General features: G+C 42.8%; 1 protein-coding gene across 1 annotated transcript in view; it reads right to left on the reverse strand.

The window, feature by feature from the left end:
- hnf1a (HNF1 homeobox a) overlaps window positions 1-20,269 on the reverse strand; it is a 65,185-nt gene that overhangs the window by 36,778 nt on the left and 8,138 nt on the right. Inside the window, exons 2-4 of the mRNA XM_034169682.1 lie at window positions 16,298-16,497; window positions 15,194-15,374; window positions 6,660-6,862 (exon numbers count right to left, since the gene is read on the reverse strand). Of these exons, the coding sequence (XP_034025573.1) occupies window positions 6,660-6,862; window positions 15,194-15,374; window positions 16,298-16,497 (584 nt within the window). The remainder of the gene's footprint in view (window positions 1-6,659; window positions 6,863-15,193; window positions 15,375-16,297; window positions 16,498-20,269) is intronic.

A 20,269-nucleotide genomic window follows, 5' to 3' on the forward strand; every position in this document is an offset into this window, starting at 1 on the left:
TGGACGTCCGGATGGAGGCAGTGAGCGGCTAGACGAATCTCCTCGCCACCAGCTTAAACAGCCTTTGTGCAGCCCTGCCGGGTAATACCCGTGGAGACACGAAGGTCGGACCCCAGAGACGGAGAGCTGGTTTTTAGTACACAAAACGCACTCATCGGAGGGTGAGCATGTGCTGTGTGTATCTAAAAAAATAAATAACGGGATCTGACAGTTGGCAGGGTGTGGTTTAAATATTGGTGGCGCAATCATGTCGAGTGTAGTTTTGAGCACTGAGTTTAAACTATTCACAAGACTGTCTACTGATTGGGCATTTTCAAAATGTGAAGCTAAGATATCCGGCAGTCTAGCTTCGAGTTCAGTCATAGTTGAGGAGTTAATGCATCACCGCAGTGATAAATAAGGTTGTTGTTCCACTAAACACTGCAGCGAAACTGTAAATCTAATAAGTGAGTGGTCAGAGATCACGATGCAAGAGGCATGATGTCAATATTTGTGTCAGCAATACCATGTGCGAGAACCAAATCCAGGGTATTTCCACTCATGTTCGTAGAGTCCTGAATGCATTGCTGAAATCCTAATGCATCCACAATTTCCATAAATGATTTGCAGAGGGAATCAGAAGGCTTATTTATATGAATGTTGAAGTCACCAATAATCAATGCTATCCCTGTCACCGCACGCTCCTCCCTTTGGGAGCCGTGGTCCAGGTGGTGTGGTTCTGGGGCCCCCCCCCCCCTTTGGTGGGCCCATGCTGGTGCCCTTTGTGCTTCCCTTGTGTATGGGGTTGCTTCTTGTGCCTCCGTGGGGGGGGGTGTTCCGGCATTGCCGGGCCATTCCCATGGTGGTTCGTCATGCTGCTCTGGTGGCTGCCCTTCCTGCCCCCTGTGCCCTTCTGCTGCCCTTTTTCTCCTGGTTTCTCCTGGGGCCCTGCATCCTGAACCCTTTTCTGTCATTGCGTGCAGTCGGCCGTATGGCTTCTGACGTGCCGAAGTGGTCCACGGTATACGGTAAGGTTCTGTACTTTTGTCTTGGCCCAACACACCGGCCACACTAGTGATAGGATATTTAGTTGTGATCTGGATCTCTGTGTGTGGATGGCTGTGTGTTTTTGGCTGTCACCACAATTCGGTTTTGGGTGCTCTCAAGGGGATCAGACTCTGGTGTCCTAGATTAGGGTATGGATGCTCACTAATTAGACAACAGACTTTCTGTCACTACTTGTTCATGTGTGGTTGTTTGTCCTGGTAAGTTGTATGGTTGGGGCCCCATCTCCTTGATGTCTCACTTCTCATCACTTCACAGTTATTACCTTCACCACTTGTCTTTTGTTCTTGTCTGTCTTCATTTTGTTTTGGTGGTCTGCCCTTCCTGATAGAAGTTGTCGGTTGGCTTTGAGTAGGTGGGAGTAGGCTGATCGGGAAGGGTGGATGAGGGTCACACACGCACACCACATTCACTCATGCACTACATACCATAAATTGCATATATGTGTATTAATGTACATAAATGGTTCTGCCAAATGTGGCATTTACCATTACTATATATGCAGACAGGGGGGAAAGAAAAAAAGAAAGAAGAATGTTATCTGCACTTGTTGACAAATTAGAGATAAACTCACCAAATTCATCTAAGAATTCAGAGTATGGGCCAAGGGGCCTATATACAGTGACAAAGTAATAGGGCTGATTTTTATTCTTCTGACCTTGGCAATATGTAGCAACGTGGGCAGAGCGGAGAATCAGATGTTCAAACTAATTATATTTATGACTCCCAACAACTAATAAACTAAACCTAGATTTATAAATAAGCGTAACACCCCCTGTCTTGCTTCGCATCATGAGGGACGTGACTAAATGTGTACGCCGGCGGGTAGGCTTCATTTAAGGGGAGGACAGCTGTAGGTCTAAGCCAGGTTTCACATAACCCAATCATTAATGATCATTAATTAGCAATGATTTTGAGGACAGTGATCTTATGTTAATGAGACCCAGGCTAAGCACCTCAGTGGGGTTGACAGTTGGACTGTTTGTATTTAGGGGTGGTTCCAGAGTAGCATACGAGGTCTGTGAGAAAACTATCCGAGCTTTTTATTTTTTTCAAAAACTATATGGATTTGAATCATGTGTGCTTGCATCAGACAAGCTTGAACCTTCGTGCACATGCGTGAGTTTTTTCACGCCTGTCGGTTGTGTCATTCGCCTGTGGGCAGGCTTTGAGTGAGCACTGGTCCACCCCCCTTGTCGGATTTTTATTGTTTAGGAATGGCGGAGCGACTGCCGCTTTGTTCCATGAAAATTTTTTCAGAAACTCTGCCAGACAGCCACATGGAAACCATTTGGAAGATTCAGATGGCTTTTGGTGAAGATTCTATCGGTATCACACAAATTAAGGACCATTAAAACTGGATTCAAAACGGCCCACGGTGGCGGAGGGTGCACCGCACCCCGAGCAGCCATCGACAGGCTGGAACGAGCAGATCACTTCCAAATTTAAGGCTCTGTTGATGCAGGATGTCGTGTGAATAGCAGAGAAGTTTCAGAAGAGGTCGGGATCAGCACTTTATCGGCACATTCCACTGTTAAAGGAGATTTTGTAATGAAAGACGTGCGGACGGATTTGCGCGTCGCGACGCAGCCGCTCATGGCGCGGGACAAACAACACCTCCGTGTTGGAAGTCTCACAGGACAAGTTGGAACATGCCCAGCTGTTAAACAATTTCTCCGATACTCACTTGACTGAAAAGCCACCGAAAGCCGTCTGAATCTTACGAATGGTTTCCAACATGGAGGTGTTGTTTGTAAGTATTTGACTGGTATTTGACTGGTGGAACCAGTAATAAAAGAAACGGGGGGGAGAACAAAAGCCAACCGAGCTAACGCAAGCTAACCACTAGCGAAATGTTAACTACTCCTAAGATTCACAACAGGAGAGAAGTTAAATAAGATTCACAGTAGATGTACTTAAAAACTAAAAGACTAAAAGACAGAAATAAAAGAAATGAATACAACATTGTAGAGATTAGAAGAGTGTCAGAGTGTCACAGCACACAGTCTGTCGGAAGCAAGTTGCCAGATCTGTGAACCAGGGTCAGTGTTCAATAAAAGGTAGAGCACTGTGGGAGGGTGGCTTGCAAGGGGGGGGCTTACCTACGTCTTCCGCCTGATCTTGACTCCGCACCCAGATGGGCGGCCCGTTGCCCTGCGTGTGGATCAGTAGAGCTATGTGATTGGTTGAACAGTGTTGTATTTGACCTGCTCGTGTTTATCTGAAACATTATGTGTAAAAGCAAAACTGTGTTCTGTCTGTGTGGCGTGATAAAGCAACAACAGTATGCATGGGGGGGGGTGATGGTCTAGTGGTTAAGGTGTTGGGCTTGAGACCAGAAGATCCTCGGTTCAAATCCCAGCCTGACTGGAAAATCACTAAGGGCACTTGGACAAGGTCCTTAATCCCCTATTGCTCCTGGTGTCTAGTGAGCGCCTTTTATGGCAGCACCCTGACATCAGGGTGAATGTGAGGCATTATTGTAAAGCGCTTTGAGCATCTGATGCAGATGGAAAAGTGCTATATAAATGCAGTCCATTTATCATGGCGTCTGTCACCGCAGAGGAGATATGAAGTTATCAAATAGACTGAGGACATGAGACATACTGTCCAACAAGAAGGAGCAGTGGGGACAAAGGTTTAAAGAGTTAAAGTAAAGGTTTGGGAAGGTGGTTAGGGAAGCTAAACAGCTGTACGCTGAAAACTTCAACAATACTTCTCAGCCAGTGACTCTCATTCTGTCTGGAAGAGGCTCAGACAGATCACAAACTACAAACCTAACCTTTCCCACTCTTTCAACGACCTTTGTCTGGCTACCCAGCTCAATGAGTTCTACTCCAGATTTGAAAGACAATGGGACAGTCCTAATACACCCCCCCCCCCACCATGACCACTAGCTGCAACCCATCAGCACCTCCCTCCCCCCACCCCAACGGGGTCTGCCCCCCCATACAACTGCTCACAGCAAGGACCCCCACCTCTTCCCCCACCATGCCTCTCTCCATTTATGAGAGGGATGTCAACATGCTCTTCAAGAGACAGGACCCATGCAAAGCAGCTGACCTGACTCTGTCTCCCCATCTATACTAAAGAACTGTGCAAACCAACTATTTCTGATTTTCACAGACATCTTCAACACCTCACTGGAGACACGCCAGGTGCCAGCATGCTTCAAAGCCTCCACCATCATCCCCATCCCTCCAAAAAACAAAGAACAGACCTGTTCCCCTGATCTCTGTGGTGATGAAGACCTGCGAGCGCCTTGTCCTCACACACCTCAAGGCCATCTCTGACCCACTCTGGGATTCCCTGCAGTGTGCCTACAGAGCCAACAGGTTTGTAGATGATACTGTCAACGTGGCACTCCACTTCATCCTCCAGCATCTGTACTCCCCATGAACCTACACCAGGATTCTGTTTGTGGACTTCAGCTCTGCTTTCAATACAATCATCCTGGCCCTACTGCAGGACAAGCTCTCTGTTTGTCATGCCTGACTTCACGTGTTGGTGGATCACTGACTTCCTGTCTAACAGGAGGCAGCATGTGAACCTGGGAGGGCACGTCTGTGACACACAGTCCTTGAGCACCGGATCCCCCCGAGGCTGCATTCTTTCTCCTTCACTCTTCTCCCTGTACACCAACAGCTGTACCTCCAGTCACCAGTCTGTGAAGCTCCTGAAGTTTGCAGATTATACAACCCTCATTGGACACATCTCCAATGAGGATGAGTCTGCCTACAGATGTGAGATGATCACTTGGTGTCCTGGTGCAGAAAGAACAATGTGGAGCTTAATGCCCTTAAAACAGTGGAGATGGTTGTTGACTTCAGAAATAACCCAGTCCTGGCTGCCCCCATCACCTTGTGTGACTCCCCAGTCACCATTGTGGAGTCCTTCTCCTACCTGGTGATCACCATCACCCAGGACCTCAAGTGGGAGCTGAATGTCAGCTCTCTCATCAAGAGAGCACAACAGAGGATGTACTTTCTGTGGCAGCTAAGGAAGTTCAACCTGCCAAAAACAATGATGGTGAACTTCTACACTGCCATCATTGAGTCCATCATCTCCTCTTCCATCATGATCTGGTACGCTGCTACTACTGCTAAGGACAGGAGCAGACTGCAGCGTATCATCTACGCAGCAAAGAAGGTGATCAACTGCAGTCTGCCATCCCTACAGGACCTGTACACCTCCAGGGCCCTGAGGCCAGCAAGAAAAACAGTGGCTGATCCCTCCCTCCCACCCAGGACACAAACGTTTTGTCACCCTCCCCTCTGGTAGGAGGCTGAAGTCCATCAGGACTAAAACCTCAAGACACAAAAACAGCTTCTTTCCATCTGCAGCTGGACTCAAACAATGCCAGAGACCCCCACTTACTCTGCCTCCCTCCCCTACTACCATAAAGAACAGATTGGTCAACCCTGCACTGGAAGGTACTGTACATCTGTACTCCAATTGCCTGTTTTTGCACGGTCCCATTCCATTCTAATTTTTTTTATTGAACAGTGAATATAGTTTTATCTATCTGACTTATTGAAGTGTTTTTCATTTCTTATTGTTTATGCACCAATAACACCAGATCAAGTTCCTTGTATGTGTGAATTTACTTGGCAATAAATCTGATTCTGATTTGAGCGCAGCAGACAGATGCACACACTGCAATGTGACCACAGCAGACAGGTGCACACACCGTAATGTGAGTGCAGCAGACAGGTGTGCGCACCGTAACATTGTCACAGTTCGATACATGCAGCGTTCTGTTGTCCGCACCATAATGTGTGTGTCTGTTCTGAAATATGCTCCTGCATTATGTTAATACTGAGAGGGTTGTCAACATGCTCCATCATCAAGTTATGTATGTTTGGATTCACATGGTCACAAATCAGTGCAACTCAACAGAAATGATTCTGTAGCAGAAGCAGAAATCCTGCAGAAATCCTGCTCTCTGTCTCGCTCAACCAGGGCTGCCCAATGCAGGGCCTGTGGGCCACATTTGGCCCTTCATTTCAATTGACAGATTCTTTGTTAATTGGTAAATTACTGTTAAACAGACTAATGAGTAAAGTATTTGTTTTAGAGTTATTGTAACAAGGTGACGTCCAGACTGAAAAGATGTTCCTTCTGTCTGACTCATGGGGAGTTCTGCTTTGGCCAACCTGGTAGTGTTGTTCTTGAGAGTGACACGTCTGCTGTTTGAACCCCACCAGGGCCACAAAGACCCGTCCCTGTTTAACGGCTGCACTCTGCATTGTGTTATGACTCCGCCCATTCGCTCTCCTCGGGACCTGAACTCACGATCTCCGGCATGGGAGTCGGACTCTCTAACCAGAAGGCTAAAACCCAGGGCGCTGGCCTTGTGAGCAGAGAATCCTTTTGAGCTGTTGGGAGTGAAGTTTACTAACGACGTATACACAGTGACACCTGCTGGCCTCCGTTACACCTGCATTAGATTATAATGATAATTTTGTGTGAAATATTTCTTGTAATTGTTCGTCTGTAATTCACACATCAGCATTTATCATCCGCTGCTTGTTTTGTGAATCGAGACTCGCATTTTTTTCAGTTTGTCACTTTAAGCTGTTCATCCTTGGCTGAAGGTTGATGGGTATATTCACCGTGTTCAGGACTTTGAGGGATGATGGGGTTTAAAGCGGAGGACGCCTGGTTGGTATAAGGTGCATCGAGAGCCAGTTTGTTCCGGAACGCCTCCTCTTTACGGCGGTTGGCAAACCAGTTGTACACTCGGACCTCAGTGACCAGGTTTGAGCCCAGGCCAGCAAGTTGGGAGGGAGACACACCTCTCTGGAGGCACTCTGCCCTGAGGGAGGAAGAACAAATCAGTAAGTGGATTTAAATATTAACAAACAGGGTCAACAAACCCCGAAGTCCTTTGACCAAACAAAGAATCATTTTAGTCAAATATGGGTAAAGTGGCGTGAAGAAGTCAGACGGAGGTCTTAGTCTAACCTCACAGCAGGTCCTGACTGGGGCAGCGTTTGTATCTCCTAGACTTCAGAAAAGCCTTGATGTGCATCGTTTCAGATGCGTCCTCTGCAGTTTAACACAGTAACTGAAAAACAATAAATGCTCCCGACACGGCTCCATCATGACCACAAACCCTTTGAAATCTGCTCAATTTTGAGGCACCAGATTGCTCAACAAAGCAACTTTGTTTTGCATTTTGCTGTGTCCCACAACCACATCTGCCCCCTGCTGGATGGTTAGGGGGTTGATGATGGATTCATACCAGAGTTAAACCTTTTCCACCCTGAAATGAATAATTACTGTAGTTAAGTTTTAAAATAAAAATAACACAATTGTACTGCCACACAAACCCAGCAGAATGGATTTTGTGAGAATTTATTCTAGCGAGGGATGTGGAACAGAGCTTCTGCACAGAAATTTACCAAATTAGTGTCACGGTTTGAGTTTTGCTTGGTGTTCTGGGTTGTTTGTTCTCTTGTGCTGTTCGTTATTTTTTGTGTTTCATTGGGTATGGTTGGCTTCTTCTCTTTCTCTGGCCACGCCCTGTTCTGGTGCTTTCCATGCACACCTGTCCCTGATGTGCTGATTACTGCCTGCAGTTATTTTAGTTCACTGGGTGTGTTTGTCTCAGGCCAGTTTGTCGTGCCTTGTGCCTTCAATCCAGCTCTGTTCTTACGTTCCATAGTTCTACCTGCCTCTTTGTGTGTACCTGACCTCCTGCCTGTTGCTTTGACCACGCCTGATTGCCTGATGTTTCTTGTACTGCTGCTTTTCCTGGACTGCCTTCTCGTGTACCGACCTCCGCTGTCTTCTACAGTAAAACCATCTAAAAACCAGAGCTGTTTCCTTGAGTTGTGCATTTGTGTCCTGCAGTTCCAGACCATTCAGCCTGATAATTAGAGAAAGTTATTTTCTGATTTCTGCCATTTGGTTATGTTTTAATACATAAACAAAACTCTTATAAATGCACACGACCCTATAGAAAGATTTTTTTCTTTTTTTTTAAGAGCAGAAAGACTTCAATCAATCAATCAATTTTATTTATATAGCGCCAAATCACAACAAACAGTTGCCCCAAGGCGCTTTATATTGTACGGCAAGGCCATACAATAATTTTTGACCCCAACGGTCAAAACGACCCCCTGTGAGCAAGCACTTGGCGACAGTGGGAAGGAAAAACTCCCTTTTAACAGGAAGAAACCTCCAGCAGAACCAGGCTCAGGGAGGGGCAGTCTTCTGCTGGGACTGGTTGGGGCTGAGGGAGAGAACCAGGAAAAAGACATGCTGTGGAGGGGAGCAGAGATCGATCACTAATGATTAAATGCAGAGTGGTGCATACAGAGCAAAAAGAGAAAGAAACAGTGCATCATGGGAACCCCCCAGCAGTCTAAGTCTATAGCAGCATAACTAAGGGATGGTTCAGGGTCACCTGATCCAGCCCTAACTATAAGCTTTAGCAAAAAGGAAAGTTTTAAGCCTAATCTTAAAAGTAGAGAGGGTGTCTGTCTCCCTGATCTGAATTGGGAGCTGGTTCCACAGGAGAGGAGCCTGAAAGCTGAAGGCTCTGCCTCCCATTCTACCCTTACAAACCCTAGGAACTACAAGTAAGCCTGCAGTCTGAGAGCGAAGCGCTCTATTGGGGTGATATGGTACTATGAGGTCCCTAAGATAAGATGGGACCTGATTATTCAAAACCTTATAAGTAAGAAGAAGAATTTTAAATTCTATTCTAGAATTAACAGGAAGCCAATGAAGAGAGGCCAATATGGGTGAGATATGCTCTCTCCTGAGCATATCTCATTCATACTTCATTCTCTGTATCTCCCTCAAACACTCCCTCCCACTTTCTTTTATTTGCTTTGCACACTGTGTTTGTCAGGATTGGTTTTAAGTGGACTGAGCCCCCGTTCCTGGTCTGTTGGTGACAGGAACATTTCAGCCTCACACCCAAGAAGTCAGCCATCACAAATATCACTCGTGCATTTTTTGCACTGCGGTTGCAGTATTGCTGATTGCTCTCTGGAACGTCCTGCAAAAAGATTTTGCTGGATATCTCAGCCTGCCAATACATGGTGGAAGAACCTCTATTTTTTTCTCAGTGAATACTGGAAGTTCTCAGGAAAGTGTTATGCTTCCGACCATCTTCAGTGAGTGTTGGGCCATCATTAAATCTCTTTGTTGGTGAGGAACGGTTTAAGGACCTTGACTTTGTGGATGATGCCATTGAGTCAGGAGTGACTGGGGTTGCAATTTTCCTGGAGCAAGACTATGGCTGAATCTCACTTCTACCCCTTGACCCTTCCCCTTACCCCTTCCCCTCCGTTTTGCGCGGGCACGAGAGACAGAGGGGTGTCTCAATTCTCTTTTTGGAGTGAGGAGGCAGTGTAGGCGGAGGGCTTCAAACCCCTTCAAACGGAGTGAATCTGGATGCACACTCCGTTTGGAGGGGTAGGAGGAGCTTACCACTGTCTCCGAAAAAACAAACATGGTGTCGAAAGAGCTGCACAAATGTAAGCAGCTTTCATTACAAATTACGCTGTTTAGAAAGTTATAACTTGCCAAAAACTTTACAGGCAGTTGTCTATGACACCAACATGTATGCTGCTGGATGCATGTTGCGTATATTGTTGTTCTGAAGAATATCGTAACGTCGCTCATGTGCTGAGGCGTTATAATGCACATACACACGAATGCTACGATAAGACACTTTTATATCTCATAATGGAGAAAATCATGATAAAGTGTAAGCACGTTAATTTGTATGTTCATAAATCTTTGGATAATATCGACCGCTGCTGTTGGATTTCAAGGTCTGTAACGTGTGTGTATTTAGTAAATAAACAGGAGCCCTGAACACACTCGTCTCCTAATAAGAAAATGAGGCAGAAAATGAGGAAAAGTTTCATCAATGGGAGTAAGTTCAAAAATATATACACACATGTATATGTGTAACACATAACCTGACGTCCTAATAGACTGATGTTATTTGTCAAAGAAATTTCTAAAGGAAATAGGTCTGGATGCAAAAAATGGGAGAATTTGAAAAAGAAATATAAGGTTAAGAACTAGATCCAGCCAAGAACATACATACAGGTGCTGGTCATATAATTAGAATATCATGAAAAAGTTGATTTATTTCAGTAATTCCATTCAAAAAATGAAACTTGTATAATGTATACATTCATTCCACACAAACTGATATATTTCAAGTATTTATTTTAATTACTAATTAATTAATTAATTAATTACGAATCAATCAATGATTAATCAATTAACAATATGAATTATTATTATTAACAATAATTATTATTAGTATTAGTATTATTAACCTTAATTAATTACTAATTTATTATTATTATTATTAATTACTAATTAATTAAATTAATTATTAATACCACAAAATTCTCTGACATGATTGCGATGTTTCGAAGAAATCTGCGACTTCTTATATTTCTTTGCATTTACACAAAGGCAAGAAAATAAAAAGAGCAAACAGGCTACTGCAACAAGTTGCGCTTTGGTTGCCATGTTGACAAACAGTGAAGACGGTGCTTTTAGCGATGCAACGTAATGACGTCAAACTCATGAGATGGGCAGATTTGTTTGATTTTTTTTTTTTTTTTTTTTTTTTTTTCCCCCTCAGGCGGAGGGGTGTCTCAATTCATAGGGCTAGAGGTATACCCCTTCACCTTACCCCTTGTTTTAAAGGGGTAGGGGTAGGGATAGGGCCAAGGGGAAGGGGTACAGAAGAGAGTTGAGATTGGGCCTAATATTCCGTCTTTCACTGACTTCCTGGACTCAGTCATTAGAAGTGCATCTGTCAGCAGTGAAAATGTTGAACTTGTAGAGACACTTTCACAGATTCATATCTCTGGGTCCTCAACCGCTGAGATGGAGAGAAGGCTGGGAATAGTTTATGGAGTCTTGAGGACACTGGAAAGAGGGGCTGGTGGTGCCAGTACCTAGACAGTAAAACAAAGGTCCAAGACTTTAGGGTTCTGGTGCTTCCTGTGTTACTGTATGGTTAAGAAACTTGGGCATGTTCTAGCATGCCGTTGCTTCTGTGTAGAAGGTCCCAGTGGCTGCAGAAGGTCAAGAGGATGTCTATGTTTCACCTGGCTGCTGCTTTTGGGAGGTGAGAACCGACTGGTCCGCTGTCTGGGCGGTTACCATCTGTCACCCAAGACAGTTCCATAGTGTGATGGATGCTGCAGTACGCGGCACCTGCAGGTTCTCCCAGACCTCACCTGACATCATGATCATGAACTGATTAGTGGTGAACTTTGATGCAGTAATTCCTAAAATTAACTTTGTGTTGCCTATGTAATATCCCATAGACATATCTGCCACCTGCTGTTGGTTGGATTCTGAAAAATTACAAACAGCTGTGATTCTTCTTTCATTCAGTTTCTCTCCTACCTGCTGGACACTCACCGTAAACTAATAAATTAAGCTAGAACTTGCAAAAATACAGGACAAAATATACAATGGATGGGGAAAGTTGTCTCGATGATGCCACTTTTAGCACCATGGTAACCTATTCTAACTATTAGCAATAAAATATGATCTTTTTCTGCTGGCCATCTTATGACAGTGCACTCTGTCATGTCAAGTTTTCATAATAACTTCTCATTATTTAATGGAAGGGGAAAGTAAAACCAGAATTACAGAATGAATAGAACGTGTGGCTGGGGATGTGCCAGAATATTTTGTTGGTACTTCAAATTAGTGATGGCTAACTTCAAGGTTCAAGGTTAACTTTACTGTCCCAAGGGAAATTTGTCTTGGGCTTGCAATGCTGTGATTAGAATACAACCCCTGGCAAAAATTATGGAATCACCGGCCTCGGAGGATGTTCATTCAGGTGTTTAATTTTGTAGAAAAAAAGCAGATCACAGACATGACACAAAACTAAAGTCATTTCAAATGGCAACTTTCTGGCTTTAAGAAACACTATAAGAAATCAGGAAAAAAAAATTGTCAGTCAGTCAGTAATGGTTACTTTTTTAGACCAAGCAGAGGGAAAAGAAACATGGACTCACTCAATACTGAGGAATAAATTATGGAATCACCCTGTAAATTTTCATTCCCAAAACTAACATTTGCATCAAATCAGATCTGCTTGTTAGTCTGCATCTAAAAAGGAGTGATCACACCTTGGAGAGCTGTTGCACCAAGTGGACTGACATGAATCATGGCTCCTACACAAGAGATGTCAATTGAAACAAAGGAGAGGATTATCAAACTCTTAAAAGAGAGTAAATCATCACGCAATGTTGCAAAAGATGTTGGTTGTTCACAGTTAGCTGTGTCTAAACTCTGGACCAAATACAAACAACATGGGAAGGTTGTTAAAGGCAAACATACTGGTAGACCAAGGAAGACATCAAAGCATCAAGACAGAAGACTTAAAACAATGTGTCTCAAAAATCGAAAATGCACAACAAAACAAATGAGGAACGAATGGGAGGAAGCTGGAGTCAACGTCTGTGACCAAACTGTAAGAAACCGCCTAAAGGAAATGGGATTTACATACAGAAAAGCTAAACGAAAGGCATCATTAACACCTAAACAGAAAAAAACAAGGTTACATTGGGCTAAGGAAAAGCAATCGTGGACTGTGGATGACTGGATGAAAGTCATATTCAGTGATGAATCTCGAATCTGCATTGGGCAAGGTGATGATGCTGGAACTTTTGTTTGGTGCCGTTCCAATGAGATTTATAAAGATGACTGCCTGAAGAGAACGTAAATTTCCACAGTCATTGATGATATGGGGCTGCATGTCAGGTAAAGGCACTGGGGAGATGGCTGTCATTACATCATCAATAAATGCACAAGTTTACATTGATATTTTGGACACTTTTCTTATCCCATCAATTGAAAGGATGTTTGGGGATGATGAAATCATTTTTCAAGATGATAATGCATCTTGCCATAGAGCAAAAACTGTGAAAACATTCCTTGCAAAAAGACACATAGGGTCAATGTCATGGCATAGGGTCAATGTCATGGCCTGCAAATAGTCCAGATCTTAATCCAATTGAAAATCTTTGGTGGAAGTTGAAGAAAATGGTCCATGACAAGGCTCCAACCTGCAAAGCTGATCTGGCAACAGCAATCAGAGAAAGTTGGAGCCAGATTGATGAAGAGTACTGTTTGTCACTCATTAAGTCCATGACTCAGAGACTGTAAGCTGTTATAAAAGCCAGAGGTGGTGCAACAAAATACTAGTGATGTGTTGGAGCGTTCTTTTGTTTTTCATGATTCCATAATTTTTTCCTCAGAATTGAGTGATTCCATATTTTTTTCCCTCTGCTTGGTCTAAAAAAGTAACCGTTACTGACTGCCACAATTTTTTTCCTGATTTCTTATAGTGTTTCTTAAAGCCAGAAAGTTGCCATTTGAAATGACTTTAGTTTTGTGTCATGTCTGTGATCTGCTTTTTTTCTACAAAATTAAACAACTGAATGAACATCCTCCGAGGCCGGTGATTCCATAATTTTTGCCAGGGGTTGTAGTAAAAACACATGCAATCATACAGCAACAACATAATATACAATTACGGGAACACAGGAAACAGTCAGTTAAAATTAGATAGTCTTCAGTGAGACCCCTCAGTGTCCAGTAATGCATCTGTAGGCGCTAGCCAGATTTATTCAGAAGAGTAACAGACAAAGGAACAAAAGAATGTTCAAATCTATTACTCTTGTACCTGACAGCCCAATACCGTCTCCTTGATGGCAAGAGCTTGTATTCACTGAAAAGCGTGTGGGAAGGCTTCTTAGGAATGTTTTTAGCTTGCGCCAGGACCGAGGTTTCAAAAATAGTTTTTAAAGAGGGATACTCTCTCTTGCCAATAATTTTCATGGGGTATCAAACTCGTTTCTCAATTCTGGATTTGCTCTGGACAGTAAGAGAGCCAAACCAGGCTACCATGCTATATCTTATTAGGCTCTCCAGCACAGCATTGTAAAAAGAAGCCAATATTGTTGAGCTCACACCAAACAGTCTCTGGGACAATTTGCAGCACAAAAAAATCCACATGCACATTCCACTTGAGAAGACAGTCCACATAGACACCAAGGTATTTAAAAGACTCTACCTGTTCTATCTCACTACCTCCAATGATGACCGGGTCATGGAACAGCAGCCGTTTGGGGGCCATCTCTTTAGTTTTTACAACATTAAGAGTCAATTGGTGCCTCACACACCATGAATGAAAGGAGTCTATTTCATCCAAGTATATGGGCGGACTCTCACCTGATGTCAGTAAACTCAAAATGATTGTGTCATCAGAGAATTTTAAAATTTAGTTGCGATCTGGCCGTTCACTCCTACACTCATTTGTGTGCAATGAAAAAAGAATAGGAGAACTTCAGCTCCTTGGGGCGCTCCAGTGCTGCATGTTTTGGCTTCAGATAAGGAATTGTTTACCCTCACCTGTTGTGACCTATTTGTTAAAAAAGAATAAAACCACTTAAGGAGGAAAGGGCTAACATTTAGGTCAATTAATTTCTGCATAAGTAAGTGAGGACGGACTGTATGAAAAGCTGATGTTAAGTCAGCAAATAGAACACGTGCATAAGCATCTGACTTTTGTAGATGTTTACAGATCATATGAGACATGCTAACAATGGCATCAGTACCCTCTTTGTATGCAAATTACAGATGGTCCAGATGAGGAGACACTTCTGATTTCAACCTGTTCACCATAATTTTCTCCAAGCATTTCATGACAGTACTTGTCAAGGCCACAGGTCTATAATCTTTGTTTGTGGTTGGGCAAGAAATCATTGGTATAGGTGTAATAATTGACTTTTTCCAGAACTGTGGGACTAAACAGCTCGTGGCAGACAACTGAAAAATAGGTCAAAAGGCTTCAGGTAGCTGCTCTGCACAGTTTTTAAGAAGGAAGGCTGACAGGACATCCAAAACTTGAAATGTTTTGAAGACCTGTGTTCTAGACATTGTTTCAGAGTCTCCATAAAAAGGAAAGCATCATGTCCTGTGCTGCCATCTAGTGAACACTGCCATCTGCAGCACAGTTCAGGAATGTGCATCCATATCAATGTACAAATTTCACATTTAAGTCTGTAGTAAGTACATGGTGCATTTGTTGTTTGATAGACAGAACCATAACCTCCATGATGAAGGTAAATACCTGTTGCACTCTTCGACCAACCCCTCCCTCTCCTCCTTGCTTGGGTTCTTCTGTTGCTCATAGGCATGGAAGAGGATCTGCAGTGATGCTGGTCCCCATTTGAACCGGTTCCTTCGCCCTTTCCTCATGTCCTCTCCTTGGTCCTCAACAGATGCAAGGCCGTGTTTAGCATTGCTAAATTCTGCAGCAGATATTTACTCGATATTAGATTTATTTACCATTTTTGCCGTTAATCTGGAGTCTGAAATGAGTGGCTCATGGCCTAATTCAGGCCTGTGAGTCAAAATGCAACACACACACACACACACACACACACACACACACACACACACACACACACACACACACACACACACACACAATATGGTCTGGAAAAGTAAAAAAAAAAAAAAAAAAAAAGTCCAAATAAACACTGGTTTGCAGTGAGGAGCAGTTTGGTCATTTATGTCATCAGCTTGTAAAGATGATTCAGTTCTTCTGGATTATCTGATCGTCTCCAAACTGAACACACACATTCTCCTCATCAGCTTCTCACTTATGTTTGGGTTTGACCTTGCTGTGACATTTGTGGCCTATGTTTTTTTTTTGTCATCTTTCATTTTACAGAAGCCTGGTTGTCTCCCTAGGAAGGTCTTCCAGGCTTGTCCAACTGGGAGGAGGCCCCAGGAGGAACCCAGGACATGCTGGAGGGATTCCCAGTTGGCTTGGGAACACCTCAGGGACCTCCAGAAAGAGTTGGAGGACTTGTGGGAAGTGTGGGATGAGCTGTTTGTTTTGGTGCCAGAACAACCCAGAACTTGGATAAGCAACAGAAAATAAATCAAAGTTAACATTGAGGAGGTGCAGCTAATTATGCTAACTGGTCATTTTGAGCGGACAGGCTCGGACCAGCGTCAGTCTGACGTGATGACCTCAAGAGTTACTGTCGAGCCCTAAACAGCTCACCTGAAGCAAACATCAAAGGATCTTTTTGGTTTGTTGAGAGTAGAAGGAGAAGCTAAAGCAAGCTGACATTCTCTCAGGTTTTATGAGAAAAACCCACCCTGGGTCTGTTCCTGCCTGTCTGGTGTGGAGCAGAAATGGCGGTTAGCTGGTTGTACTTACGCTGGCTAATCTCGCACTGCTTCTTGACGTACCAGGTGTACAGAGCAGCTCTTTTCTGGTTCTTCATGGGCGTGCCTTTGTTGAGGTGCTGTGAGAGGTGTGACTGGTTGAGTCCCGTTGATTCCACCACCTCTCTCTGAGGCAGGTTGTGCTGCTGCATGTAGCTTTTCACCATTTTGGCCACATGCCATGGATCCTCCCTGTTAGACACACACAGCCAGGTCGTGACCTTTACTACCTCATACTGTGGTTTACTACAACCCCAATTCCAATGAAGTTGGGGCATTGTGTAAAATGTAAATAAAAACAGAATCCAATGATTTGTAAATCCTCTTCAACTTGAATACACAACAAAGACAAGATATTTAATGTTCAAACTGATAAACTTTGTTTTTGTGCAAATATTTGCTCATTTTGAAATGGATGCCTGCAACACCTTTCAAAAAAGCTGGGACAGTGATATGTTTACCACTGTGTGACATCACCTTTCCTTGTAACACTCAATAAGCGTTTGGGAACTAAGGACACTAATTGTTGAAGCTTTGTAGGTGGAATTCTTTCCCATTCTTGCTTGATGTACGACTTCAGTTGTTCAACAGTCCAGGGTCTCCGCTGTCATATCTCCGGCAGGCCAGTCTAGTACCCGCACTCTTTTACTACGAAGCCACGCTGTTGTAACAGGTGCAGAATGTGGCTTGGCATTGTCTTGCTGAAATAAGCAGGGACGTCCCTGAAAAAGACGTTGCTTGGATGGCAGCATGTGTTGCTCCAAAACCTGGATGTACCTTTCAGCATTGATGGTGCCATCACAGATGTGTAAGTTGCCCATGTCATGGACACTAACACACCCCCATACCATCACAGATGCTGGCTTTTGAACTTTGCAGTGGTAACAGTCTAGATGGTCTTTTTCCTCTTTTGTCCAGAGGACACAACGTCCATGATTTCCAAAAACAATTTGAAATGTGGATTCATCAGACCACAGCATACTTTTCCACATTGCATCTGTCCATTTCAAATGAGCTCGGGCCCAGAGAAGCCGGCGGTGTTTCTGGATGTTGTTGACGTATGGCTTTCGCTTTTCATGTTAGAGTTTTAACTTGCACTTGTAGATGTAGCGATGAACTGTGTTAACTGACAATGGTTTTCTGAAGTGTTCCTGAGCCCACGCGGTAAGATCCTTTACACAATGATGTTGGTGTTTAATGCAGTGCCACCTGAGGGATCGAAGGTCACGGGCATTCATTGTTCGTTTTCGGCCTTGCCGTTTACGTGTAGAAAGTTCTTCAGATTCTCTGAATCTTCTGATTTATGGACTGTAGATGATGGAATCCCTAAATTCCTTGCAATTGAACATTGAGAAACATTGTTCTTAAACTGTTGGACTATATTTTTCATGCAGTTGTTCACAAAGTGGTGATCCTCGCCCCATCTTTGTGAACAAATGCTCCTTTTATATCTAATCATGACACTCACAATTAGTGTCCTCAGTTCCCAAACACTTACTGAGTGTTGTTAGAAGGAAAGGTGATGTAACACAGTGGTAAATATACCACTGTCCCAGCTTTTTTGAAACATGTAGGCATCCATTTAAAAATGAGCAAATATTTGCACAAAAACAATAAAGTTTATCAGTATGAACATTAAATATCTTGTCTTTGTGGTGTATTCAGTTGAATATAGGTTGAAGAGTATTTGCAAATCATTGTATTCTGTTTTTATTTACTTTTTACACAATGTCCCAACTTCATTGGAACTGGGGTTATACATGTATAGTCACATCTGTAAGTATTTGAACCGTGACAGTTTTTATCATGTTGTCTCTGTTCTCCAACACAGTGAGGTTCAAATAATTACAATTACAATTAACAAGCAATTAGAGCCACAATTTTTACAATCAATTCAGTTTATTGTAGTGATTTTCTCCTTTTCCGTGTTTGAGTGAGTTTTGTTCTCAGTGTTTCCTAATGAGTATTATTCTTAATGTTTCTGAGTGAGTTTTGTTCTCAGTGTTTCCTAATGAGTATTATTCTTAATGTTTCTGAGTGAGTTTTGGTCTCAGTGTTTCCTAATGAGTATTATTCTCAATGTTTCCGAGTGAGTATTATTCTCAGTGTTTCCTAATGAGTATTATTCTCAATGTTTCCGAGTGAGTATTGTTCTCCGTGTTTCCTGGTGAGTACCGTTCTCCATGTTTCCGAGTGAGTATTGTTCTCAGTGTTTCCTAATGAGTATTATTCTCAGCGTTTCCGAGTGGGTATTGTTCTCAGTGTTTCCTAATGAGTATTATTCTCAGCGTTTCCGGGTGAGTATTGTTCTCAGTGTTTCTTAATGATTATTATTCTCAGTGTTTCCGGGTGAGTATTGTTCTCAGTGTTTCTTAATGATTATTATTCTCCGTGTTTCCGAGTGAGTATTGTTCTCAGTGTTTCCTAATGAGTATTATTCTCTGTGTATTGTAAATCAGTCGTATTACTTTGTCACTGTAAATAGGCCTCCTGGCCCATATTCTGAATTCTTAGATGAATTTGGTGCATTCATCTCTAACTTGTCAACTAGTGTAGATAACATTCTGATCATTGGTGATTTTAACATTCATATAAGTAAGCCTTCTGATCACCTCTGCAAATCATTTATTGGAAATTGTGGATGCATTAGGATTTCGGCAATGCATTCGGGTTTCGACGCACATTAGTGGAAATACCCTTGAACTGGTTCTCGCACGTGGTATTGCTGTAACGAATATTGACATCATGCCTCTTACATCAGTGGTGTCTGATCACTCACTTATTAAGTTTACAGTTTTGCTGCCATGTTTAGTGGAAAAACAACCTTATATATCATTAGAGCGATGCATCAACTCCTCAACGAAGACTGAACTCGAAGCTAGACTGCCTGATGTCTTAGCTTCACATTTGACAAATACCCAGTCAGTTGACAGACTTGTGGTTAGTTTACACTCAGTGCTCAAAACTACACTCGACATGATTGCACCACCTGTGTTAAAACCACACTCCCCCAAATCACAGTCACCTTGGTTCAATGATTATCTGCATGACCTCAAGCATAAGCATATTCCATTAACTTTAACTAGTAATGACTTCATGACTTTCTTTGCTAACAAAATTTTAACTATTAGAGAAAAAATTACTCATAACCATCCCAAAGACGTATCGTTATCTTTGGCTGCTTTCAGTGATGCCGGTATTTGGTTAGACTCTTTCTCTCCGATTGTTCTGTCTGAGTTATTTTCATTAGTTACTTCATCCAAACCATCAACATGTTTATTAGACCCCATTCCTACCAGGCTGCTCAAGGAAGCCCTACCATTATTTAACGCTTCGATCTTAAATATGATCAATCTATCTTTGTTAGTTGGCTATGTACCACAGGCTTTTAAGCTGGCAGTAATTAAACCATTACTTAAAAAGCCATCACTTGACCCAGCTATCTTAGCTAATTATAGGCCAACCTTCAACCTTCCTTTTCTCTCAAAAATTCTTGAAAGGGTAGTTGTAAAACAGCTAACTGATCATCTGCAGAGGAATGGTCTATTTGAAGAGTTTCAGTCAGGTTTTAGAATTCATCATAGTACAGAAACAGCATTAGTGAAGGTTACAAATGATCTTCTTATGGCCTCGGACAGTGGACTCATCTCTGTGCTTGTTCTGTTAGACCTCAGTGCTGCTTTTGATACTGTTGACCATAAAATTTTATTACAGAGATTAGAGCATGCCATAGGTATTAAAGGCACTGCGCTGCGGTGGTTTGAATCATATTTGTCTAATAGATTACAATTTGTTCATGTAAATGGGGAATCTTCTTCACAGACTAAAGTTAATTCTGGAGTTCCACAAGGTTCTGTGCTAGGACCAATTTTATTCACTTTATACATGCTTCCCTTAGGCAGTATTATTAGACGGTATTGCTTAAATTTTCATTGTTACGCAGATGATACCCAGCTTTATCTAT

The sequence above is a fragment of the Thalassophryne amazonica genome, chromosome 5, assembly GCF_902500255.1.
Source record: "Thalassophryne amazonica chromosome 5, fThaAma1.1, whole genome shotgun sequence".
Taxonomy (NCBI): Eukaryota; Metazoa; Chordata; class Actinopteri; order Batrachoidiformes; family Batrachoididae; genus Thalassophryne; species Thalassophryne amazonica.